The 27,603-nt window shown below is 37.4% G+C and overlaps 1 protein-coding gene across 1 annotated transcript in view; it reads left to right on the top strand.

Moving 5' to 3' along the window:
- The window catches only part of fndc3ba (fibronectin type III domain containing 3Ba), a 166,330-nt gene that overhangs the window by 79,832 nt on the left and 58,895 nt on the right, over window positions 1–27,603 (top strand). The window contains exons 4-7 of the mRNA XM_069197403.1: window positions 4,140–4,216; window positions 11,347–11,587; window positions 11,979–12,248; window positions 24,969–25,027. Of these exons, the coding sequence (XP_069053504.1) occupies window positions 4,140–4,216; window positions 11,347–11,587; window positions 11,979–12,248; window positions 24,969–25,027 (647 nt within the window). The remainder of the gene's footprint in view (window positions 1–4,139; window positions 4,217–11,346; window positions 11,588–11,978; window positions 12,249–24,968; window positions 25,028–27,603) is intronic.

Consider the following 27,603-nt stretch of genomic DNA (forward strand, 5'->3'; position numbering starts at 1 on the left):
TTGTTCCATTTATTTATGTCTTGCAAGATGGTTATAAGAAGTTAGAAGCACTGACAATTTAAATATGTAAAAATAATTGCAGTTAATGGCTATTAAGAAAATGTCTTTAAGGCTAATTGCTTGTTTTAGAAGAGGTTTCATTAAGAGTTAATTATCTCTCTCCTTATGAAATCCTTGTATTTTCTATTTGTATGCATTAGGGCATATTGGTGGACACAGAAACAGTATGAGTTCTTTGTGTTTCTTTTTACATACCACTAAATGGTGCTTAGGTTATCTGGAATTCTGATTACTTCTTCCAGGAAAATAATTACTTGAAGTTGAGAGGAAGTCTATTGCACACATCACCGAAGTTTATTGATTAAACATTATACCTCTAAGTAATTTAATCAGTTAATTAGATTTCCTATCATAATTTTCTATGTTAAGCTTGAAATATTTTGTCTCAAATATCTAAATTCGGTGGAATCTCGAATATATGGTGAATATCAATTATGAAATAATGTCATAAGTCTGTTTTGCTCTCAGGCTAATTTACTAAGTTTGAATATGACATGCACTACTAAGTACATAGCTGGATGGATTTTTGGTACACGGTAAAGCTATTTGGTTTGTTTTCATGTGGCATAAAACTGAGACATGATCACGCATGTAACAGGCTGAGTATTGAATACCAGCACAAAAGAGCTCAAGTAATAGGGAGAGTATACGTGTGAAGATGGCAGATCTGTAGTGGTTTTGTTTGCCTAGCAGCTCAAGCCAGTGAGTTAATGCTTCAGATGAACATTGTACATTTGTCAATTTTCTGCATACTCTGTGTTCACTCAAACACAGTGCTACTAAAAAAAGTGGAAAAATTGCCGCTGTATCTTGGCTGTCAATCAACAACTCCAGCCAGATTTCCTGTTTATATGAAGAAATGGTCCCTTAGACCAAAAAGATTGTGCTTGTTTTTGTTCTTTGAATTATGAAGCTTCAGTGTCTAATCCAGTTGGTTTCAGTATGCCTTTGTGTCCAAAAACTGTTTAGTAAAGGACATTTGTGGTGAAGAAGAGAGAACAATATGACCTTGCACTAGTTTTTAAAAACATCCACAGAACTGCAAAGCATGCTTCTTTCTTTATACAGATAATTAAGGAAATAGCCTACTTAGTTATTTAACCAAGTCCTCTAAAAGTTTGTTTCCTTCCATTGTCAAAATGTTTTCTTTATTGTAAGGATGGTTTTTGTCATTTTCTGTTAAGGAGGCATTATCCTAATACATTATGGCTAACACTTTAAACTTGTGCGCTGTTTAAATTTGAAAAGGAAGGATATATTACTGGAATTGTTTACAGCAAAGGAATATCACACATGTTGAAAATCCTGCTATGTTAACTGGAAAAAAACATTGCCCCCGATTAGAATAACAGGTCTGCTTTGAAAAAGAGACAAACTACTATCCCCAAAGAAAATCTGTTGTGGTGGTAACGGTATGTTCACCATGTTATGGTAGATTAATGTGGTGTGCGCACTAAATTTTCTTCAGTTTTGTCAATGACTTTTCTGTTCACTAAGCCTTCACAGGTATGCTGTTTTAGGATATTACGTAGTGGTTATAGATTTTGTGTGGTAGATGTTGAAAAAATATTAGGCTTACTGTAGAATTCATTAACCCATCTGAATGATTTATAGTGGCATACTTAGAAGAAGCCTAACTGTTGAAACCCCCAGAGATAAGAAATGTCTTTACCAGCTTCACATTGTGCTACTGAAGCTGTTGTGAAGCACTACAGCAGAACTTAGAATAACACAGTATTATATGTGGAGATTTATAACATTGAAATCTGTCTGTCTTGTTTAATCCTTAAAAATCTGAGGTTTGAACCTCACAGCTATGTCTTGAAGGAGGTCAAATGCCAGTATCCAATGCTAATTCCATCTTCCAGAAGTGAATTCCTCTCCTAAAAAAACAGCAAGATTAATTGTAGCCTGCTGCCAATAGTTTTTATTTATTGAGTAAAGCTGAAAAGATGAGGGAGTGCTCTGATAGGTGAATGATCTGTGATCAGTTAATGTAATTATAAATCTATAAGTGTCTTATCAGGTAAATTACTCCATTTGTGCACATTATTTTTGCACATTGTTATTATGTTACTGTTATGAGGATATAGTATGTGAAGTTAATCTGACATTTCAGATTCCAGGCTACAGATGAGAAGCAGGGGGAGAGGAGGGGAGGGGTCAGTAAGTCTCAGAAATTCACATTTACTTTCAACATTTGGATGCTGAGGTTTTGAAGCGGAGATCTTATTGCCAGCTGAGCTTTATGATTTGCTGTTGATAAACAGAAGCTGGCAATTCCATTAAGTAATACTTACCCCATATTGAGACGTCAAGTACATCTACATCTGTACTGGATCAAGGCTAATAGAACTTTCAGAGTACCACAAATATTTTCCACGCTGCCTCCTGTCTTATTTCCAAGGTTTTGGCACCTATCGTTCTCTTGTTCCATGAAGTGTAGGTTACGTTTGTAATGTTTTATAATACAGGGGACTTACTGGAGATGAGGGAATGGGAAATCTCCTGTCCCTCAGTTACAATGACATTTTTCCTGGAGTTATTGCTGGCTAATCATGCAGCTTTGGAATTAGTGTAGCACTAGCCTGCAGTGCATTGTTTAAATCTGCATTGCTTCAGAGAGTGGGTTTTTCAAACCTTTGCCTCGATTCAAGAGTGATTGTTTCAAGATGACAGCCTGGACTCTAGTTGTATCAGTCTTCTGTTTGGGTGTAATTTGAAGAGTGCCCTACAGTAGCATTGAAATTTGTACCCATTATCTCTGAGATTATCTCTGTTCTTGAAACAGATGGGATTGATAATAATCCGGGGATTTTGACCATCCAGTAGCAGCAGAAACAGTACATGATTTTTGCCCCCAAATGTGATTTTATTTTTTGGCAAAGCAGAAGGTAATTTTGTACATTAGTCATTTTTATTATTTTTTGAAAAACTGAAAGAATTTAAGTTGCTTGAACACTCACTTACTCAGTAACATAGCAACCATATTATAAGTACTTTAGCATCCTAGGTAATTGTGATTTAATGTGCCAAAGAAGTTCATCGTTAAGTTGGACTTTTTACTCAAATCCTATTAAATTTGATGTTCTGTTGAACAGTCAGTGCTTGTCTTGTGACTCTCTTCCTTTAAACATGATGCAGAACCCAAACATATTGCAGTAATTGCTACAAGCACTCCAATTTTTGAAATTTCTTTAATTGCTTGTAAATATAACATTCAGGCTAATCCTTTTACAAAATACTGGTTGTTTGCAGTTGTTTTTCGGTTATGAATTGAATTTAACTTATTTTAGATGACGTCTCTGTGTTCTAAGTAGCAAAATAGAAATAAAAATTTGAACAGCCTTTACTGTATTTCCTAAAGGACATCTTTAGATATCCTTTAGAAATGGTATCAAAATACTATCGATGTAATGATATCTATATTATTTTTCTCCCCACATTTTATTTATTAAATTTAATTGTATGGAGGCAAATATGTTTTTGCTGTGGTGTTTCCATAGATCGGTGTGCAGGAGGGGATATATGAAGCCGTAATGCAAGCCTATACATTTTTCTGAAAAAGACAGTCATATCTTAAGAAGAGACCCTTATATCTGACTGGGATTTCTGTTTGCCAAGTAGAAAGCACAGATTGTTCCGGTTTTTTAAGCTACAAAAAGGTACATAAAGAGTTAAAACTTCCACTGAAGGGGGTGACCCAGAGCCAAGAGAACCAAGTCTTTCTTCGGTCATGGAGGTGTGAATGTCTTCACAGTGGATAATTACCGTACACTAAGAGTGGTGAACCTCTTAAGCCACGAGAAATCCTTCTTAAATCAGTTTAACAGTGAAGGAAAATATATAGATTCTTTCATTTTATAGGAGTTGGCTTAAAAAGCAAGTTTGTTTTACTTTACTTATTTTTTCACTTAAAGCCTTCACACTCCCCTGCACATGTGAAAAAAAAATGGGAGTGAAACATGCTGCATATATGTTGGAAAAATAAATGGCATGAATACTTGGAATGTTTCCTTTGGCTTATACAAAGGGATTTTCTTTGCTCTAGAGATCTGACTGTTGACTTTGTTTGACAGGGCCTGCAGAAGTTCCGATGATGTCACCCAATGGTTCCATTCCACCAATTCACGTGCCACCAGGTTACATCTCCCAGGTAAGAGGAAGAGAGTGGGGAGATGTTTCTCTTCTAGTCAGTCAGGAAAACCATTTTGTGTTTGTTGTTTTTAATGGTGAACAATTTTTGTTTATTTCATATGTGGATAAATGATCTTACCTTCACTCTGATTATGCCATTATTATTTAAACATCCATGGCTCTGCCCCCAAAGGATTGATCCAAAGTAATAGTGTGGGATAGATCCAAAAGATATTTCTGGGTAAAAGAAACCGTACAATACAATAGAATATGTTTGCATAACACCTTCATACAAAAACTACCTTTGTGGCTATAAACAACAATGTGGAAACCCTAGGAGGGAAGTGGTGAGTCAGGGTAGGTAAACGTATATAGTTTCCATTTTAGGCCATCTGAAGTAATTTCTCAGGCAGTTCTATGAGAAGGGGCTTGAAAATTGAAGAACCTGTGTTAAGCTGTTTTCAGTTGCTGAGCTCCTACTCTTGATGTAGTATTTGGCTAAATAGAAGACCTCCAGCTGAAACAGAGAAGGAAAAACTCCCTGTATTACATCACCTGAAATTTCAAATTCTACACTGTTCTAAGCAGAGAAATTTGCCTCTCGAGTCCATGTTAAGGGTAGATTTGATGCATCCACTGTAAATCTTCTGAAACTCTTCTGAAAATGAATTTCCTGTTCCAACTACATTAAACTGCTTCTTTGAGTGAATGTGTACAGAAGAATCGGTGCAATGTCAATAAAGCAACATCATAAAAGCAACATAAAATTGTCAACAACACAACAGCAGACTATTCCTAAGGAAAAGAGACTGTAACATTTATTCCAACATAGATGTGGACTTTTATTTCTAACAAAGGATAACATTTCCCTATTTAATTTTCTGAACTGCAATATTCTATTTAGTGATTAGTAAGTGAAAGGGGACATAATAATGCATATCTCATCACACATGCTCTAAATAACAAGGGATTAATACATTCAAACAATTAAATATTTTGTGACACGTTTAAAAGAAATTAATACAATGTCTTTTTTCACTCCTGTAACTCCTCACTAGGAAGTAAATGTTAAATGTCCACATCTGTCTGTAGTGCTGTTTATCTGTGGATTGCATACTTTGTGATTATCAAAATGATTAAAGTATCACTGTTTACTCCGATGATTGTTTAATAATGACTGATTGATGCTTTGAGACTAGTGGACTGAATTACAGCTTTAAAAAACAGGATGTGAAAAATATAAAACCCTGATTGCAGGGTTTGTTCACTCAGGTTTAGTGCTATTAAACTTTTGTGGATCTGCATGTCATATTTTCTTTGTATTCCCCTCAGCCAGCTTGCCTGAACTCTTTCCTTTTGTATTTGACACTTATTTTTCCCCTTCTTACGTTAACCCTTCTTGCATGGCCTGCTGTCCCAAACATATCCACAAGTTTTGCCCCTGTCTTGTAAACCAAAAATGACCATTATTTATTGATAATATTCTGACAGCATCACATATCTTAAATTAATTCTTAAATTAGTAGTTGTGGTTGACTAAAATGATTTTTTACCTGAGCATAAAAATCCAAGAACATTTTACTGACAAAATGGTGGATGCTGCACATTGGTGGTGGTGGTGGAGGGGAGACCCCATTACCTGTAAAGCGCTTTGAGTGGAGTGTCCAGAAAAACACTATATAAGTGTAAGCAATTATTATTATTATTATTATTATTATTATTATAAAATACATGACACAGGTGGATTGAATGTGACCGTATAACTTGTTTCTGAATTTCTAAGTCAGCCTTTTTGTATAGCTGTAGAAAACTGTTAATAGTGTAAGTATAAAATTAAAATTAAAATTCCTTAGTTAAAAAGAAGTTTATAAGCGGAGAAGTGACATTTTTGATGTACTACATTGCTGGCAGTGTGATTCCCCATCCAAGGGGACGTTCAGTAATCACAGATGGGCTTTCATCTCCCCCTGTTCGACAACGAGGTGAAATCTAACACCAAAGCAGTTCTTGGGGTGCAGCTGCACACTCTCCCTCAGCTCTAGAAGCAAGTGAGCCCAATGTGGACTGTACGCAACCGCTTAAAGAAACAGCCTTCCTACTCCATTTGCTTTCAGTGTTTTCACATGCTGAGTGCAGCTCCGTAATTTCAGAGCCCACATTGGTGCCTCCCACAGCAAAGCTCTCTCTCTCTGAAAGTGATAAAATAGCTTAACTCAGAGTATGCATCCCATCCTAATCTAATAGTATAACATTTTTATGTACTGTAAGGTGAAAAAGCCATCTGTAATTTCTGTGTATGGGAGCTGCAAATGAATGATCAGCCCAATGTTTTCTCGGCCCCTTGCCTGTTTTGGTCCCTGTGAAAGATGAGTCATGAAGCAGGGAACCAATGGGTGAACCCACCTAAAAGCCCAGTTCCCCCGCCCCCCCCTTGTCCTGAGATGTTAACTCAGATGTATGATCAGGTATGCTGCAGGGCGGAAGGGTCCATCTCCTGGGCACCGAAGAAGCAGACAGTGTATAATAGCTAGCAGTAATAGCAGTACTCTACAGTCAAGCAGGTTTTTGTTTCAATATGTGTGCCGTGCGGGTGTGTGCCGCTTCAAGTGGAAAGCGATGACATTTCAGGTCATCGCATTTAATTGACACAAAATAATTTGTGCTTTTGAGCCTGGGAAATCCACAGTCATTGTTTTGTGAAGGGGAATGAATGCTGATGTGTGATGCTGAAATAAAAATCACATGTTTCTGTTTAGAACTTCATTCTTGTTTTTACTGGTATGATGGTAGCTCATTTTGTGCATCTTCTGCATCTTTACTTGATTTCCCACTAATATAAAATAAAAACTGTTGAAAACCTGTTGCCTTTCTAAAAATCCTCATTTAGTTTTTGAAATTAAAAGCCTGTCTCAAAGTGCTGAAAGGAATTACAGTGCCTAATGAATACCTACTGTCTGTTGAGGAAAATAATAATCTCAGATCTTTTAAAAACTGATGACCTGTAATGTACCTTTTCAGATAGCTTTGCAAGTAATTATGTCAGACTATGTCCATGTATGGATCCTTTACAACAAATTCCATTTGTTGCGCTTCAAACTTCATTTTTGAGAAGATACTTAGGGCATTTAAACCAATTGCAGTAATTTGTCTATGGATGCTGATTTTTGCTGTTATGTCCCAGGAAAGGTAAAAAAAAAAATGTGGCCTTCAGCATACAGTGCTTGCCAGCTCACTAAGTGATTGTTCGACACGTGTATTTCAAATGTTGCATTTGGCTAGAAATGGAAGCTGGTTGCTTTTCAACCTTGAAAGCCAGTGAGCGTAAAAAATCTCTTCTTCAGTTATGTCCATTGGTTCAGTTGTATCAGCTGGTGTTTTAGAGAACAGTCTAAACCAAAGGGAAAAAAATAATTAGGGATGTGTTACATAACTAAATGTCATTAGTCACCTCTTCCCTCCTATTCTTCTACCTCCTGAGGAAGTAAAGGATTTAAATTCTGTCAGTGGTTTTTTAAGAGTTTAGTCACAGATGGAGGCTTAGCACAGTGACGTGAAGAAACGAAGACAAAGCAGAAAGATACATTACACAAGTGATGTGAAATAGTATCTCTCGGGTGTCCCATTTGTTAATTGTCTCAAATTCATTTAATCTTGTGAATCGGGGACAAACACATATCAGAGCCAAGTGCAAGCGGGAAGCACACTTTTGCAGAGTCATGTTTGTTTAAACATCGTTCAGAAACTGGGGAGATGGAGAGAGAGCATTTCCACATCCTGATGTGTGTAGAAGGCAAGAGGACAAGCAGTGTTTTGCAAGGGTTAACACTGAATGTGTTTGCAGTTGTTTCCCTTGAGAGAGTTACTGTAATCCCACTTCCTCCTGCTATCCACAGGCATTAGAGTCTTCTGATGTAATTTAACCAAATGACAAATCACACTGTCCGCCAAAATATCTGTTCTAATAAACAATTGTTTAGGTCTTCGTTGAGTTTCCTCTTTCAATCGGAAGGATTACTGAGGGAATACATTTAATAAAACCTTTCTGCTGTATCTAAACACAAGTTGTGTATTTGTTTGTGTTAATATATACTGTTCATCAAAATAAATGTTTTTTTTGTCATTGTAATGATCAGACATGACATAATTTGTCATAAATGTGTTAGCTACAGGGTTTATTAACAGGTGGTCTCCTGTGAAAGTCATAGGCTAGTAGTACAGTATGTGTGCCCACTGTTGGAAGTGGTACAAGCTCTTCCATCTGTGACACTTGCTTTGATCCATGTTGCAGATGTTGTCTGGTGGAGTTCTGTCCAATTCTTCTCGTAGCACTTTCAGAAGCACGTACCTGTCCTCTGTGCCACAGATTATAACAAATTCAAACTCATTTTCATGTTTGGCAATTCGGTAGAATCACTTTTGCATTCTCATCATGCATGAAAGCCATTATTACATGAGCAACCAAGGGTGTTGGTTGCATTTTTGGAATACCCTCACATCAGGAAGAGCATGTTGCATTCCAGGATCAGTTTATTCTTTGCAAACAAAATGTCATCAATTTCTACTAAAAGTATAGTTCTGTAGTGACTAGATAGTCCTTCACACTCAAATGATGATGTTGACCTTGTGGTCATCCAAAATGTCTGTGAACTTGTGGATATCAGACTTTTTTCTGTCCTATTTCCATTTTTCTTTTTTCTTCTTTTTTTTGTCTATATTAAATCACCTCATCACCCCTGCTCAATCCAATTTCTCACTACTAAGGCGATTTAGTCCTTGAATGTCCCAATCAGTCACGGATGACAAACTATTCAAAATTACTGAAAACATTAATATCTGAAATTCATCAACTTTATTTTTCTAAAAACATGCATGCATTAATAGACTAATAAATTACTTTTCTGTATATTTTATGGTGCTGTCATCATATGATGTTAAATATTACTATAACTGACATTTTCAGTTTAAAGTTGCTCTTAGGTTATTCATTTGAATTAACACTTAAATTACATGACTTTATGAGGTGCTGAATCAGAATGTGCTTGGCATTAGAGCATATAAACTTGAGACAGTTTTTTCTCACTTACCTTTTACAGTAACTGTTTGTACCTGCATTTCTTTTTTGTTCATTTCAAGCTTTGCAAACCAAAAACACTTGATTTTAGTAAAAATAAATCTGCTATTTCTTGGCTCTTACATTCCATCAAGTGTTCTGCTTTTAATATACTGTACTAAATTGGCTACCACACCTCACTCTCAATATGTAAATAAGTAGCACATGTTCTGTTTTATTTATGATAAAACAAGCCTGGGAAAAGTAAATAATCTTATTTTGTTTTCTCAGAAAGTGATTGCTTTCTCAATTAACCATTGGAATTTGAATAAAAAAGTGACTTTATCAGAGACTGAAAAGGAAGGCCAGCCCTTGACTAGTACATTCCTGGCCTTCTGTCAACCTTGGCTTAATGAAAGATGAGCGACAAAACAGGCTGATCCAGAGTTTTTCTATTCAGGCTGAGAATGCCAGCAAAGTCAGAACATGATCTGAGCCTCAGATAAGTTGAGCAGACAGTCTCATAACAGAGTCATATGCAGATAGATATACTTGCTATAGACCCATGGGTTGAGGGTGCAAACAGATGGTACACAATGTATTTTTTAGTGAGGATGCTCAGTCTTTCCTTTATGGGGGAAAAATACACAATGGATATTTCCATCACAGTGGAAAAACAGTTCAATGCTGCTGCTTTATATTCCAGACATGCATAATTAATTAGTTTCTTTGGTCCAGACGCACTTTACATAAGGGAAGGGATCAAACCTGATCCATCACTGAATTGCTGCTCCCACCTGGGTGGAACGTGACAGCAATCACGCATCACCAGCGAGTGAGAAATGACTTCACTGTTTAAATTAAGGCTTAATTAAGGCTCTACATGGCTTGGCACCTCAATACCTGTCTGAACTATTATCGCCCTACTCCCCACCTCCCAACCTCCGCTCTTCAAATTCTGCCCTCCTTACTGTCCCCCAAGCCCGTCTACATTGTATTGGCGACAGGGCCTTCTCCTGCTTCTCCTTCCCCAAGCTCTGGAACTCTTTGCCCAAGGATATCAGAGAGTCACCTTCTCTAAACTCCTTCAAATCCAGACTCAAAACCTTCTTCAGAAAAGCCTTTACTTAACTGGTTCCACTCTTCACCCCTCTGCTCTTCTTAGTACCACCTTCCACGGTTTCCTCTATTGTTATTGTTGTACTGTTGTAATTCTAATTGTGTCTTATCTTGTGTATTCTTCTTATTTATTGTTGTAGTCTTCTTATTTATTGTTATTGTCATCCTGTAAAGCGCTTTGAGAAGCCACCTTTAAAGGCGCTATATAAAATAAAGTTTATTATTTTTATTATTATTAATCTTTTTCTTCTGACAACTAGGGCTTCTAAGTATCTGAGTACTGACCCTGCCTACCCTTGCTTAGGTACTGAGGTGGTAAAACCACTGTCTTGCACTATGAAAAGATCCAGTCGCCATACAATCATAAAATGTATTCATGCAATCCTGGGATTTGTCATACATGATTAAGAACACAAATAGTCATTGACACTCACGGATGTGTCTGGGCACCCAATACACTGATTTATTAAGTTGAGATTATTCAGTGCATACATGTGGGTGTGTCCTTCCTCATTGTCAAGAGATCAAGTGCATTATTGCAACAATAATATATTTAGTGCAATTCACAATCTGTTGAATTTTAAGGGAGTAAATACTTATTTCTACAATTTTGTATCTGTCAATGGAGGAGCAGGTGGCATTTATATCCTATATATTAAATTCATTTATTAGAAATTTCAACTACCACTTAGATTGAAAAAGTTCAGTAAAACTGCCAAATACGATTTAGCAAGCCATGTTTGTTACATTCAAAAGATTTGTAAATAACATTGCTGGGGATAGAGGATAGCAAATAAGTTAATATTGCTTAGTCACAATATGTAGATTCTAGGTGACCAAATTCATTATGCTACCTTCAAGCTGATGAACCAAGATGAAAATCTTTTTAATACGGCTTTATTGTTGTAGCCATTCTTCAATCAGAAAGCAAAAATTAAAATGTACATTTTTACTGACCATTGTCCTCTTTCTGTCCACAGGTGATTGAAGACAACACTGGAGTGCGACGTGTGGTAGTGACACCACAGTCTCCTGAGTGCTACCCCCCCAGCTACCCTTCTGCCATCTCGCCTACGCACCACATACCCCCGTACCTTGCCCACCACCATCATTTCATCCCCAACTCCCATACAGCCTTCTACCCCCCTGTCACAGGGCCGGGAGACATACCACCCCAGTTCTTTCCACAGCACCACCTTCCTCCAACAATATATGGGGAAGGTAAGAGTCTACTACGATTTAGAGAACCCGCCATCTTTTAATGACTTGTTAATTAGGCCTCGGTAGTCGTGTTCTCCTCTGAAGCAGGTGTGTATTAGAAGGTAAATTATATCTGAAACTTTTAAGGAAGGGCAAACAGCTAAAAAGCTTGAAATAAGAGTTTGATTGGTGTAATTGAGGGCCGAAATGAAAAGCAGAGCCCAGTGGGATCATAAGGGTTAGTACAGAGAGACTGGGTGCTCATACTATACACAGTGGAACCTAAACAAATTCCACTAATTGTTATTGTAAAGACTTTTCACGGGGAAACCCCCCTTATATTACTGAGTAGATGGCTGTCGACGTTGTCGTTCATTCTCAAGTTGCTCTTTTGTTTTCTCTCCATTTGAAGAGATCATCCCCGTTTACGGTATGTCCAACTACATAACCAGGGAGGACCAGTACAAGCCACAGCCCAAGAAGATGAAAGAACGGCAGCTGGACCGGCAGAACCGGCTCAATAGTCCCCCTGCGTCCATCTACAAAAACAACGTGGGCTGCACAGCAGTGTACAATGGATACGGCAAGACTCACAATGGGGCAGGGGGAGGCAGCCCAGGCATCAAGAAGACGGAGCGTCGAGCGAGGAGCAGCCCCAGGGCCAGCGAACAAGACGTGCCAGGTAAGAAACCTCCCTGGGCATGGGTCAGCAGGTGCAGCCAGCTGGGGTCGACAGTAACACCCCCCGCCCTCCCCCAATCCCCAGAGTTTGTCAAAGGCTTCCTGCAAACCTGTTGAGGGATCTCTTCAGGTCTGAGGGGCTGCTGAATGATCTCTACTCTTCCTCTAAACACTCTTTAGATGCGTTTCCAACCACTGTCTAAGCTGAAAGCTAAGCCTTTAAAAAAATGCCTTTGAAACGACGAGTGCAGACCTGTTCGCCTGTACCCGTGTTGTTAGTGTGGCTAGGAGACTGCAGGAAGTGAAACCATTTCAATAAAGTAGAATAGATAAGAGCACTATACTGAAGCACTTGTAGTTATCATTCCATAGACTGTCATATGCAATAGTGTCAGTGGACAGTTAATTGTTAATTAAACAAAATAAATAGTAAGTGGGGTGAGAATTTGCACTGATAAACGCCTATGTTCTATAATTTCTCTCAATTTAAATTTTAAATAGTTGACCTGAGTAATTTTAGCTTAACTACAGGCTAAATTTGACCTTGGAAAGTACCACATTTATGGAATCAAGTCTCACATTTCGTTCTGGACCCTTTAATAATGAATTCAGTAAATTACAGGATTGTGAAGCAATCTCATAAAGTATCATTTTTTACTGGGCTTTTTTACCACAGGATTTTTCTTTTATTGTCTTTGCAAATTGCCTGTCTTCTTGTCTGATTGATACTGGGGAAAATGGCATCAATTAAATACTAACATGAGGCATAATTTTTGAAAGATGATGATGTTACAGATGAAAATGCCATTCACATTGCGATGATTAATTGAACCCCCTATAATTATGATTATTTTAATTTTTGTAATGAGGATAATTCTGCAGTCAGCCTTGAAGGAGCAATCTTTTAATGAAGAGAGCTGCCACAGCAAAAACTGAATTCATTTTTTTAACAAGAGTGGCAGAACCCAAAATCTTGAGACAACAAAGCAGTTTTAATAGGAATGAATCATCATTCAAAACTAAGCAGAGTTCACCATTAATTTTAGTTTATTTCAATACGGAAACAAATGTCAAAATAATGTACAAAAATAGTCTTCATAGTAACATCATACCAGTATTATCTTTTGGTATTGTACAGTATATAGAAATTAGTAACAGTGTGAAATCAAGTGATTCCTTTGGAATTTCCATCACTGTGAAGTGTGATCAGGTGTTGACTAATTGGTTGTAAATGAAATCCACTTAAAGAAGTTGCCTTTTTATTCTTGTTCATCTACCGAGAGTGGCCCTTTGTCAAAGGCTGCACTTTTACATGTGCCCTGTTTCCCACCGGGATAGCATTTTTTCTGTCAGAAATCTCTTATTTCTTCAGAGAAAAGAAAAGAGGGGGTAGTGGTGTTGTCATAGTAACCAGATATTTGGAAGCTGCCGGGGCACTATCGTTTTCCTTGTTCACAATGCAGCACTTGTGCCCAGGTAGTGGCCGCCGGCATACCTTAGGAGTCGCACATTTTCCCAATGAAGAACCTCATTTAGCCTTGCCTCTGATACGCACACGCCTTCAAAGCCCCCCTGTGGTGACATTTTATACGGGGTTTCTTGTCAAATCATGTTGGCTCAGAGACTTTGCAAAGGGGGGAGAGTGTGGGTATTTAATACAGAGTTTTTGACATGATCTCTCACCGAGTCAATATGCAAGACTGAATTATTAAAGTGTGCACCTGCCCGGTTAGATAAGGTTGTTTCATGTTGCAGAAACAAAGCTGACCTTCCTTTAAAAAAAAAAGTAAAAAGAGGGGGAAAAAAAGTCCTGGAAATGTTGTAGCCCGATTGCCAGTTCAACCAGGGGAATGATAAGCACTGAACACACTGAGCTGTTAACAAATCATCATGAATCTCAGGACATGTCTTAATTTGTTTAGTGCAGTAATGAGAGAAGTACACTGCTACTTAACTTTCAGTGTTTTTTTTTTCTACTGGATCAGTCAAGTCAATTTGGTTTTTAGTTTCTTGAATTTTCCGCAGGAGGCAATAGATACATTTGGCTTCTGCAAGTATTTTCTTCAGTTTATCATGACATCGTGGAAATTCTGTTGCAAGCTGTCTATTAAATTCAGATATTTCCTTCTTAAAATACACTTTTCACATTTTTTCCTCAGTGTTCTCACCCACCCACCAAGTTGTTTGCGTTTACAAATTAGAGCAGCCCTTATACACTCCTCTCGACAGCATAACTGGATCTCTGGCCTTATGTTATGAAACATTTTTGCACTTTTTATTGTTATATCTTGTAAAAAATATCAAGTGAGAAATATACAAATATAAAGAGCGCAGAGCTTGTGCTATACAAAGACAAAATTGAAGTACATGGGATATTCTGATCCTGTTTCTGCAAAGTACTTTTCAGCTTGTCTTTTTAAATGTTTTCTAAAAACACTTTTTCTTATTCATAAACAAACTGAATACTATTCAAGGGGTTTAGTCACAGACTTGCTAAATTTCCATGTGTCCTAGGCTAGAGACAGTATGCTTCATTTATACTTCTGCCTCTGAAGAGAGAGCAAATATGATCAATTCACAAGGGGATATGATTTATGAGTTTGACCGGCTGTGTGAATGGATAATATATGATATTGCAAACACAGATTTGTCTCTGCAAACTTAGCCAAAGGCCTAGACAGGCCAGTAATGTTAAATAGGGTGCAGAAGAGACACCTGAAGAAAGCTCCTCAGCCAAAACGTTGTGTTTTTTACTCTTAGTTTTTCCTTTACACGGTGGAATTAACCTCTGCATGTTCCTTGGAATAACAGCTGGCCTTTCAGCTGCTATGTCATATTTTCTTCTTCAGTACTTCTCGCCTCTTCACTCATCCATTTTCATAGACCCCCCCACACACACACACACACACACTTGCCACGACAAAGTTTGAAAGTTCTGTGGAGTCCTTTTCTGTTAGGTGGTCTAGTTTTTTGGATTAATATGTATGTGCTGTCGTAGCTCTTATGAGCATCAAGCTTGTACCCGAGGTTATGATTTTGGCAGACTCTGGGCTGTCATTCCACATGGCGTGTCATAGGGATGGTGCTGTGGGATCCCACTACCTGACTGGTGCGGAGAAGCACAGGTTTCACTTTTTCCTCTTTTTTTCTCTGTGTGTGTGTGTAATAAGAGAGCCTGGAAGAAACAGAAAAAGCAGTAAATTTGCGGGTGTCTAATCAAGCTTCTAAACATCAGCCCCAGTTGGAGTTGGGTCCAGTTAAGATTAGAAATACCAGACAAAGCCTGCAATGGGAAACAGCCGGCCATTTTTTGGGGTAGGATACAAATTCTTTGGGTCAGACGGATTTGACAGTTTCAATTGAATATGTGCCCCAGAGCAAATTATAATTTAAAAGCAATAGGACAGAAAATGGATTGTTTCACAGTAGGGCAAGTGTTTTTTTTTGTCAGCAGCCTCAAAGGAGATTGGAGTTGCTAAAAAATGCTTATTACTAGTATCCATTTTTTATTTTTTCAATCAGGGGCAATAGTTTCTGGTATAGGGGGGTAGTTGTTGTACTGGGTTGAAGTCTAGTTTGACTGCGTGTTACTCACAGGGTAAAAGTTTGCAAATTGCTTTGAACCTCTGTGGAGTTTAAACTTAAGTCACAACAGAACACTAGGAGAGCCTCCCCAGCACAGTTGTGTACTGCTTAAAACATCCTGTTTTCTTTTTATTTCTCACACTGGCACTCTTTAGTCACCATTTGTGGTTGTATGAAGTAGAGTGAACATGTTTATGTCACCATATGTCACTGTCACCATAATATTTGAGTACATTGTATCTTTCTATTGAGACATTGTTACTTTTTCATAATTTAATATTTCTGTTTACTTTAAGTCTTCACTTTTCTAGAATTCATTAGGCTCATGCCTTTCTTTAATATTAACTAAAATTGACAGCTTTGTAGAATGCTAACTATATGTGATCTATTTGGTATGAAAACAAAAAACTGGATAAAGGATGCCATTTGATAAAAAAACATATATTATTCAGGAAAACCATTAAAGCAAGTAATACAGAGCCATTTGGAGTAGAGAAAAAATGAAGGGTCGCACAAGAGTATTTTCTAAAGGATGTTTTTCCTCATTTTACAGCAACATAAAATTACTCAGACTCACATCTGTTTTGGCTGTAATTAAGGATTCAAAGCTGTTCTTTAAAACTGTTTATTCCTGTTGGAATTTTATTTGCATGGCAATGAGCCATATTAGCAAACGCAGTTATTTAATTCATTTTTTAGCATCTCGATCTGCTATAAACAAAGCTTTAATCTGTCTCTTCCCAAAACAAGACCATGAAATTCTAGGGTAGCCTTCAGGCATGTCTCTCCTTTTTGTGTAATTATTTCAAATTAAAGTCTGGAAACATTAAAGTCCCATTTTGAGAAATTATTTTTTCTTTGTACTTAAAAATAGACTTTCACCAGCTATGTAAAAAATAATCAAAAGTTAAAAACTTTTATTCATAAATGTAGTCAAATGAATAGCTGTCCTTGTGTATGCTACATCAGCAGTCATTATGTGTCCAAGACATTCCTGTGTCTGTTGATTGAAAGGGCAGGAGTCAATACTGGCATAGAAGCTAATCTCTGTACTCTGTACGCGTTTGAATATTTCACAGCTGAAGTGAAGGACTGTGATGAGACAAGATTAGAAAACTAAGTCTCTGAGTGTCTCTTAATGTTAAAAAAAACAGTAATAAAGGGTGATTCGGTCATGACAACCTTGTAATGAATGAAAGAAACAAATAGGAAACAACTAAAGCAATTGGCTTGTGAGATGAGTTGTTGTTTTCATAACCATGCTTCACTGTTCAAATTCAAGCCAGCATTTCTTATTGTTTTTGTGCATGTGTTACAAACTAGGTCTGTTACCTCTGTTCTTTCCAGTCTGTTTCCAGGAAGGCCTTGCTCACTCTGAACATTTCTTGTCTCTGTCAGTGCTGAACGCAGGACATTTGTTTGCTGTGAAAGTTGTTGTCTTGTAGTCACAGCATGCTCGCGTTCATGTGGTTTTTGCAACTTAGGGAAAGGCTGTCTAAAAGACTGCAAAAACCCCTGTAAAAACGTAAACGTAAGCGTAATATGCAGGCAGACAATCGGGTGCCATTTACGGATGATACAGAAGATCAAGTGCCAGGCCTATATGGGGTACTCTGGAAGCTCCTTGTACCCGTTTGACAGTGAGCACTTTGATTTAGGGGATTTTCTATGTATTAGCTTGAAATCTTTCAATAAAGATGCCTGAAACAAACAGGGAAAAAAAAAAAGAATGGACAGTAACCCTCTCTTTTCAGGACGTGCAATACTTTACTAAAATACTTATTTTAAATTCAGTTTTTGTTTATTTGATGTGTTTGTGGAATGATTTGTTCTTAAAAAGGATGTTTAAGGACATAATAATTATTAGGAGTAATTAAAGATAAATGAATCAATTGTATCTACAATGGGAATGTAGATAATCATAGAAAATAAATAGCATGTTCCTGTTTCCAACACATATGCATCTGATCCTGCAGTTACCTTTACCTTGTGACTCCAGTCGGCCTGAATCACAGGTTGCTTGTGATTTTTTTTTTTAACTTTTCAAATCACTCCTAACTTCCCACCCTCAGACAGAATACCTTTTCGGTACGGATGGGGTCAGATAAGTAAACGTCTCAATTACACCCTTTAGTGTTCAAAGTTACCGAAGACGGAAGTCTTGAACTCAGCCAGTGTCCTGACGAGCATGTTTGTTTCCTGCACAGGACCGTTTAGCAGTGGAACGGTCTCCACCCTTCCCAAACCCCTTTCCCTTTTCTTTCGTACAGTGGAAATGTGCCTTTAGGAATTAGCTCTGCCAAACTGTGTGAAATAAAGCATGGAGAAAGAAAGGGGGTTTGTCAGTTCTCATGGAGTGGAGCAAGCAGTAATTGTGAAAGGGATTAGGATGCACAGCTGGTGAGCAGATGGAATGTTTGCTATTTAGAGTTGAAAATGTTCTGGAACTCCAAGACCCTACAGTCTTCTGCCCTAATTTCCCTTCCCGCTTGCTGGTTTTCTCAGTTATTCCCTACGTTTCTACACTGGGGAAATGCTGTGCAAAACACTAGCTGTTTCTATAACCTTTAATGTACCACATGGATTTGGGCAAAAGTGAGGTTATTGCTCATAGGTGTGGCTGATAAAAATATATTTTTTTTTTACACCTTCTCAGTAATTGTTTCTGACAGGCATCAGTCTTTATAGATACTGTTTGTCAGCTGTGGAAACTTGCACTGATATGAGATAAGAACAAATACAGTCTTGGGGTTTTGTTTTTGTAGGGCTTTGTACCAATTCAGTTCCAGTATTGCATGTAGTTACCTTAACAACAACTCTAACAGAATAGTTTTCTGACTGCTTTTTGTGTTGTTCTAACATGCTGAATGGATTAAAGAACATGGTTCAAGCCAGATGGTTTGTTGATATTGGCTTCCAGACTGAACCTGATTAAGGCTATGCCTGGTGTTCCTCTGGTTTTATCTAGACCATGCTGGATGTAATTGTTTCTCTGTGTAAGCATGTGCATTGTGATACTTGCTAAGAAAAGGGAAAATTAAAGCATACATTTCCAAAGGCGTTTTATTCCTTATCCTTTGACCCTGAGGGCAGCCTAACCCGTTTCTAATTGGGAATCTCAAAGAGTGATTTATGTTTGCAACCACAAGATGTCAGGGTCGAACGCTCTTTAAAAAAGTGGAATAGCACCTTAAGACGCCTTAGCAGTGTTTTTTTATAATGCTTGTTTTTATTTTCCTTTTTTGAAGGGAGACTGTATTAAGATGAGCTGTGTTCTTTTCAGCTCTGTGTGAATGCATTTAAATTGTCAACCAAAATGTCTGCCTGATGTATCTTTTCAGCAGTACAGTAGGCTCCTGTCGAAGCTGACAGCTAAGGCATTCCTGGCAGTCTAGAGTCTCCCTGGGTGTCCCTTCAGGTTTGTTTTTTTAGAACGCGGGCGTCCGGCAGACTCGCTTCACACTGGCTCTTGACCGGGACGGCTCCAGCTGGGGGGATCACGTCTACCATTTGAAAGTTTGGACGCTCAGTAAATACTTTCCACTGCCGTGTCTCCTAGAGTTTAGAACAACAGATTCCCACAGCACGGAAGCCAGCCGGCCTAATTAAACTGAAGCATGTCTTTGTGCCTTGTGGCAGATTGCATTTTCAGCTTGCATCCAGAAGCCATTGACTCTTGAGAGAGATGGGGAGCAAGATAAAGTTGGAGATAGTATTGAGTTAGTGAGTTTTTCTCTTTGTTTAAAAAAAATGCATGATGTGAAGTAAGGTTAATTGGTAAGTTTTTTTTCATACATTTCCTGTAGGGTATTCTTTCTTTTTTTTTTTTAAATGAAAGATGTTTCATTGAAACATCTGCTACATGACAGTCTCTGGTAATATTTATAGTTGAGTATTTGATTCAGCCGTTGCTGAAATGAAACCGCACATAGTTTTATTTTTTAATCCCTCGTGTAAACCTGGCATTGGACCCGATGAACTCAAAATCCAGATTATTATTTGGTAGATGTAACTTTTTTTTTTCTCTCCCCGTTAAGCAGAAGTGCAAGCGTGGATCTGTCAGCGTGACAGACTCGGTCTTGCTTTTCCTTTCTTAGAGGAGAGTTAAGCAGAAGGAGGGAGGGTAAGCCTGTCTCTGAAAGAAAGCTCTGTTATGGCTGAGTGTACTGCACTCAAACCCCTCAGCCTGAGAACCATATGTACAGGCTTCTTCCAACTTGGGGTGATGTCATGGGCCTGGAATGGAGGGCTTGTTTAAACGGTAAACATCACAGAGCACTCTGCATCCTACGGACTACTGTCTAGCCAAAGCTCTCTTTTTTTCCTTTGCTCCCCTGTCTTTCAAAATGCTCCCTGTCTCTCGCCTTCTCATTTCCCTCTCTTTTTCTGTCTGTCATTCTCTCTCGTGCTCTTGGTCCTGGTTACCTTAAGCACACACACACACTTTCATTTCTCATTTCTTGGCCTGTTTTCTTGCCATCATATGGTTTCTCCCTGTGACCTCACTCACTAATTAAATGCAGACACTTTCTCTCCTTGTGAAAAAAAAAAGTTTATGGGGTAAAGTGGGAAGGAAGAAATGTGGACAAAAGACATACCGTTTTCAAGCAGCCAGTCTGTTCCTTGGAAAAGCAAGTCAGTTGCTGAGAAACGCAAGGCTCTTTGGTGACATGGTTACAGGAAAATAGACACTTTTTGGAAAATAAGCTTTTTTATTTTCTTCCACAAAAGAGAGGTTTGTGAGGTTTGTGCAAGTAAGTGGTCTATTAGAAGCGCTGTTGGTGCACTCCTGTTATATGGAAGTCAACTCATCTAAGGTACTTAAAAAAGGCACAGGCAATATCCAGTACACTGGAGGCCTGCTGACACTAGGGGAAAATGGCCAAGTGGGAGTCACTAGGCAATTGAATGGCAGCAACAGTTTATTTTTAAACATTTAAATAGATTTCCCTCCCTTCAGTCTGACTTATTTGTGTAGGTGGACTGCATCATCTCCAGCCAGCAGGGGCTTCTCATGTTTTATATTCTATTTTTTTTTTACTGAAGCTCTTGCATTAATATTTTTGAGTCTGTCTATCAGCTCATCCTTTATACTGATTCCACTGCAGAATGGTGGACTTAGCCTTTCCTGACAGCCTGTTAGTAAGGCAGGAGCAGATTAAATCATGGTACAGTCTCTCAGAAAGTGTGTGGGGGGTGTTCATTATTGCCAATGCTAATAGCAAGAAGGAACGCCACAGCCTAGATCTCCAACAAATATGATCATGTGCTTTCTGCCCTTCTGGAGGATAATACATGTGAAACAAAAATAATTCAGCGATGGTTTTGGTTTTATTGTTGTGCATTTCAGTGAATCAAATGCCATATCTGCCCTCTGAGATGCAGTTTCATTTGAAACGTCTTGTTAGTAGAAGACGCAGTGTTATGCCTCCCCTGTGGCTCATTTGTACCATGAGGACCTGATCTGTTATTAGAAAGAAGTTCTGCAGACAGTAGAGCTGTAACATTTGTGTTTTAATTGCTTTGACCTTTGGCCTAGTCAAATAATTTGGCATACACCAACTGCACTGTGAGTTCCCACTATTATTTGTTTTGTGGTTTTTTTAGTCTCTTTTATGGAGAATTACAGGTTCAATCTGACACTTTCTGTGACACATTTTGGCCTTCAGCCGGAGAAGAATTATAAAAAAGGATGCTTGAGCTCTGAAAAACATTTGATATAAAACAACGATTAAAAATATTCTAATTGTCTGCAAATAGCTAGATTACAAAAGCAAGAATTGGGGTTTATGCTCACATTAAATTAAACTTGTCCTGTCTGGCAGTTGAAAAAAAAATCAATATTTAATGGTGGCTTTTTGTCTTCCTGAATTTCATTCCAATGGAAACCCACCAGGAAGTTTAGGTTTGTAACTTACAGATGCTAAAATGGATCAGTTTTTATTTGATCATGGCGGGAATATAAAAGTATCCTAGGGTTCCACATATCCGGATTGATTAACTTAAGAACTGAGATATGTGCAGTAGAGCATAATATCTAAAGCCTGACAACAAATGTTCATTCGTTGTTTTTCCTTCTATTAAGACCTTTAGTTAAAGTAAAAAAAAACTGTGCCACAAGGTTTGTCTATTTTGGGATTTGCTGTGTTTTTTTATCTTTTTTCTTTCTCAGCTAGAGAGTATAAATCATATCCACATGGACGAAAAAAGGTCTAGACTGCAAATGAAGGGAGAATGACTTGCCCCATCTAATGCTGAGAGAGTTCAGGGAAAAAGTTATCCACTTAAAGTCAACTGGAGGTCACGCTGCAGTGACTTCACCACACCAGTGATTCACTCACTATCAGCCCCATGAGTTCTGTAAAAACAATGCATTCTGAATTTCTTAAGCCTTTTTCCTTTGTCCAGAAAGCAAATTTGAAGTCAATACAACTCATCAGAATGAAAATAGAACCTAAACCTTTGAAAGAAAAGGGCGTTCTTCTGCAGGTGTGGCACACCTTAAGTTAAGTCCCTTCCAGGTGTTTAGGGACTAGTTAGAAACTGCCTTCAATTTTCCATTTTCTGAAAAAGGAGGTTGACGGTACTTTTTATTTATACCATTCATTGAAATTTCTTTCTGCTTTGTGGCCATCTTTTATTAAATTCAGTTCAGCAAATCAACAAAGCCCAAATAAACCATACAAGAAGAACAGAGACCCGGTATTAAAAGCTTGCAACTCAGTGATTAGCTGACTATAAAAGGTGGATAACTACTGTAACTGCTGAACAGTAGACATCTTACCACATTTACCACAGTTGTTGCCCGAGATTAGGCCAGCCTTTTTAAAACTCAAATTCCAGTTTGTGTTTTGATAATTTAGTGAGAGCACATTAAAGATTAAAAGGTATTTGTGTGTAAGTGTGTTTCTAGCCTGCCTGTGTGGGTGACGGGTAGATTGCTGGGTCTGTTGTATTTGTTTTTCCTTTGTGAGAACACCTATGTGTTGACCCTTTGGTGTGAGTGAAGGTGATGGATGTGAGTGAAGTCCTTGTCATTCTGGGTGGTAGATCCAGTTAGCTTTTCTTATTGGCTGAACCTGATCACAGAATGTCCCAGGACTGCACTGTGATAGCCTGGAGTTGAATGAACAAGAAGGGCTCTTTTAGGGATACTGGGATATGTATTATACTATTTATAACATGTATTGATATGTATTACTATACTGTATTCAGTGGTGAGGTCCAAGGTGATTGATTTGCAGGTAGTTAAGGTTTCTTCTGGCACTGAGGGTGGCAGTGGATTATGTAGGGGTAGGGCCTAGGATTCTTAGTGAAGATAGTGACATTTTGAATTCAAGCTTTAATTAGTGCATCCAGTCATAATTATTTGCAGCTTTATTTTTGACCTTTATTAAGCTTTATGAGGCTTGAACATATTCCATTTGTTTTACTCTATGATTCTTTCTTTTACTGAATCTTTTGAAAGGAAAGTGCATTCCTCTGCAGCTGTTACACCTATACATTCAAGAAATACAAAGGATTCCTATTATCTATTTAGACTTATTTATAAGTCTCTTTCTGTCTTTCATAAGACGTTTTGAAATTTACTGCACTGTTTTGGGATGTTCTGGACTGTCTACAAGACATGTTCGTTGTCTATTATTAATAGTATTAAGTGTGAACTTGCTAACATTGTCTTGATAAATGGCTTATTTAGAAAGTACAAATGAGAATTAGTAAACAACTGTATTCTTATGTTAATATCCATAGCAATGGATCAGGGAAATATTATGATCACATTCGTGTATCTGGTGAAAAGTTATTCTGGTATACTAATGAGGGAGTTCCTCATTAATTAATAAGGTAATAATTTTGCAATTATTCATCTTTAGGTGAATAATTGTCTAATTGTCAAGGGGAAAACTGTTTTTTTTAGAGTTCTTTGGCAATGTTATTTTTAGGTTTGAAAGCCTTTATGTTGTTTAAGCTTTGTGGTAAAAACACTTGGAATAGAAATTAATAGAATAGAAACGTCTCTTTGAGTCCAGACAATATGTTTTCAGATTTTAAATCATTCCAGGATGCTCAATCCAATAGCACCTGCTAGGGATTTCTGAGAGGCTGTGGGATTTGTGGTGCAGACAGTAAATGTTAAAGAAAGGGGAATTCTCATGGTCTTCAGAATAGGTACAGACACCAATACAAAATAAAAGTTTTCTTTTCTAATTTCCCAATTTCCCACAACCGTCCCACATATTTGAAATGTTGTTGCTACTGTAATGTTTTGACATGGTGTAATTTAATTAAAATTATTTTTCTACCAATGTACTATCATGTGAGTGTGTGTTCTATTATTTAAGTATTGTCCAAAGCAGAAGAATGCTGCCAAAAGCATGGAAGAAGGATTTAAAGGGATACCCACACTCTTTCCATTTCTTCAAGGTTAATAGTTTTTACTTCATTGCAAGGAAAACCAACCCCGATCCCAAAGAGTCCCAGTCCAGTTAGTCTTATGGATCATCCTAAACCCAACTGGTTTTTAAAAATCAGGATCACTAGGTACTGTAAACAAGCTGTTTAGAGGAGGGATTTTATACCTTGAAGGCTGACGGTGTTCTTAAATCTCTGGATTTTGAGATAACTTAGCTTAACATATTGTTTTATTTAATTGATCTCGGTTAAATGATCCATGTCTTTAAAAATTGATGACTTAGCAGTTACCTAGGAAATGTCTCTCTTTACCCAGGTGAGAAACCCTGCTTGAATTAATGTGCACACTGATAATAAGAGACTCACTCTTTTAGGAAGGGTGTGTACACATAGGAATGAGAGGGAAAAAAAGGTATTGTTCATATTGATCTTTTTTTTAAATTTCCCTCCATACCACATTTTTTTAGATCAACAAGGGTCACTTTTGCTGTAACAGTAACATATTATTATTGTAACAGACCCCTTTGATCATCTTCCAGTGCTTATTTACTGCGGTACTATTGAGTCTGACTCCACTAATTCCTTACTTTACACCCTATATATGTCATAAAAGTTCATAGTGTGTAAACATAACCTTCCTGCATTCATTTAACTTTTAAGAAAAGTAGCAGCTGCCATCTACTGGAACATGACAGATATAACAGTTTGTTTCTTTTCTTCACAGATCATGATTCAGAAACCAAAAGAGTTCAAGACATGCTTTCAGGAATCGAAAAACCACAGGTAGGCCTCCAATGATCAAATAAAACTGACAGGATTTCCAGAACACAAACATGATTAATAACCAAACCTTGATTTATCAAGCTCTGGAATTTACAATTCTATGTGTTAGAATGACAGACATAATTGCATATGAATCATATAGAAGGAAATGGTCCACTCATAAATGGTTGTTGTATAGGTTAGAGGAAAGACTGCAGGTTTGTTGCTTCATAATTTCTGGTTCTCAAGTTTGGTTCAACATTAAGTGTAATAGAAGACTTGCTTAATGGGGAATTATGAAGACTAATTTGTCACATTTGTCTCAATTTCTCATTTGTAGATATGATGTTTTAATAGCTGGGTTCCAGGTCATCCCAGGTTAGGTAATTGGTCCTTAACCTTCCCGAAATCTTGGAAGTCTGCTTTGTCCACTTGGTGGCAGAATATTGCCACAATTGAAAATGCCTTTTCAAAGTTGCAGTGAATATGTTTTGCAGGAATTCAATGGAATTATTTTCTGTTAAATGCTAGAATCTTTTGAGGGCCTGACTAAGGTAACCAAAAAGTTTTTGTGAATGCAGCCAGTTTATTGCACGTAAGGTAATGAGTTCAAGCTCCTTCCACACTCGGCTTTTAATGTTCTCTCAACATTTTATTATAAATTTGAATTTATAACTTTATAATACATTTATGCTGCTGAAATAATGACTTTTAATGTTTTTGAATAAACACAAATAAAGTTTATATATTTGGAATTCTGGGGGATATCAAAATTTGAGAGAAACAACATTTTAGCCTGGTCATACATTTTCCTGTTATTTTTCATCAGATGTGTTTTCCATATTAAATCTTTGAGGGTAAAAAAAGGTTTACAGGTTTGGTTGAAAGCAGCTGTTCTACATAATGAAAATTGAATCCTGGTATAATTTCAACTTTATTATGACACTTAAGATGCACCACTGAGAGTGCAATAAAATGCAAATCATAATACTGGTAATATCACCTTAGAGCCATGTGGAGTTAATTAAGTTAAGCAGTTCTTTTTAACTTAGTGTCATTGTGTCATTGCACACAAATGTATTGAGTCTGTACCCTGAGTGTTTATGCATGATGAAATGTATTATAAGATTTTGTTTTTGCTGTTTGAACAGTTTGTTATTCAGTGTCGGAATGATTCAAAATTCTCTTCCATACTATCCTTGCAAAATGACCAGAATACCAACACTTGAAGGTTTAGGCATCTATGTTTAACAGTTTCAGTTAAAGGACCAAAGTCCTTTTCATAACTGACCATTTAGCTCATTTCATAGCTAGTATCACTGCAGTGTTTGTTTTCCCCAGAATGATCCTCTGAAAGGATCATCACTAGCTTCACTGATTTCCACTAGGTTTGAAAAAGGAATAGAAATATTGCGTGGACTTGCAAGAAAACGAAGACAAAAGCTATAAAAAAGCTAAACAGATAAGGACGTTATTTGATAATTGTCAAACAAATTCGCACACAAAAACATTTAAGAGGCCTTATCTCAGAATATATATTAGTTTATTCAACTAATTAGAAACAAAATCACAGTTTCTGAAATATACCATAGTTGGAAAGAAAGCACTTCTTTCACCCACTCCCAGAGTCCTCTGTGGCCTTTACTACTGTTTACTGCTTACTTTTGTTTTTAAAAATACCAAAGAACATTATAATGCATCCTCCCACATACACAATGACACAAAAAATTAATAGATGCTGCACATAGCCAGTGCCCTCAAATTTTCTGCTTGGTAACAAGAGGGTAATAATAGATAAATCGCTGCTTTATCTGTTTATAGCTCATCTTCTTTCATGCTGCCTTAGATACAGGAAAATGGAGCTGATTAGTGCTGCAGCAGAATCACCTCACATATCAGTCTAACCACGAAACCTGAAGACTTGTGCATAACTATCCTCCCATGAGAGTCTTTCTTCAGTGTAGAGTCCCTATTTGTAAAGCACTCATTTATTAGAGGGTCTTACTGTTGGTGGGAGACCTTAATTTACAAAAAATAAACTAGGAGAGGAGCATTCAGAAAAGCGGTTTCAGGTCATTTGTGTGCAGTATCTCTGGGTTGCATTGTGGTTTAACAAAACCAAAATATCTGTTGGTAACTTATTTATAACAGAAACACCAAAATGGTGAAGTACAACACACTAGTTTTGTGCCAAATGGTTAATAGAGTTAAAGGCTAAAAGAAACATAATACAAGGTTTTGTATAAATGTTACAGAAATGAAGGTTGAAAGGTAATGTGGAAAATTTTGCTTGAAATTATCAAAAGGCTTTTATCGATCCGAAGAAAAACTGAAACTTAATAAGCTCTGTGATATTACTGTATCAAATAAGTCACCTTATAAAAATCAACATGGGCTACTGAGCTAAATATTTATGTTGTATATGTGTAGTGTTCCATCACCCTCAAGAAGCTGTTTCTAATTTTATGTGACAACTACTTGTTATATACAGTAGCTTTGCTGTGCTTGCAGCATTACACACACTGTAAAAGAATATGAACCTTAAGACATGCAAGGACACAAGCTTTGCTTGAAGTAGATCCATGTGATTTCATTGA

Source organism: Lepisosteus oculatus, chromosome 13 (genome assembly GCF_040954835.1).
Source record: "Lepisosteus oculatus isolate fLepOcu1 chromosome 13, fLepOcu1.hap2, whole genome shotgun sequence".
In the NCBI taxonomy this organism is placed as follows: Eukaryota; Metazoa; Chordata; class Actinopteri; order Semionotiformes; family Lepisosteidae; genus Lepisosteus; species Lepisosteus oculatus.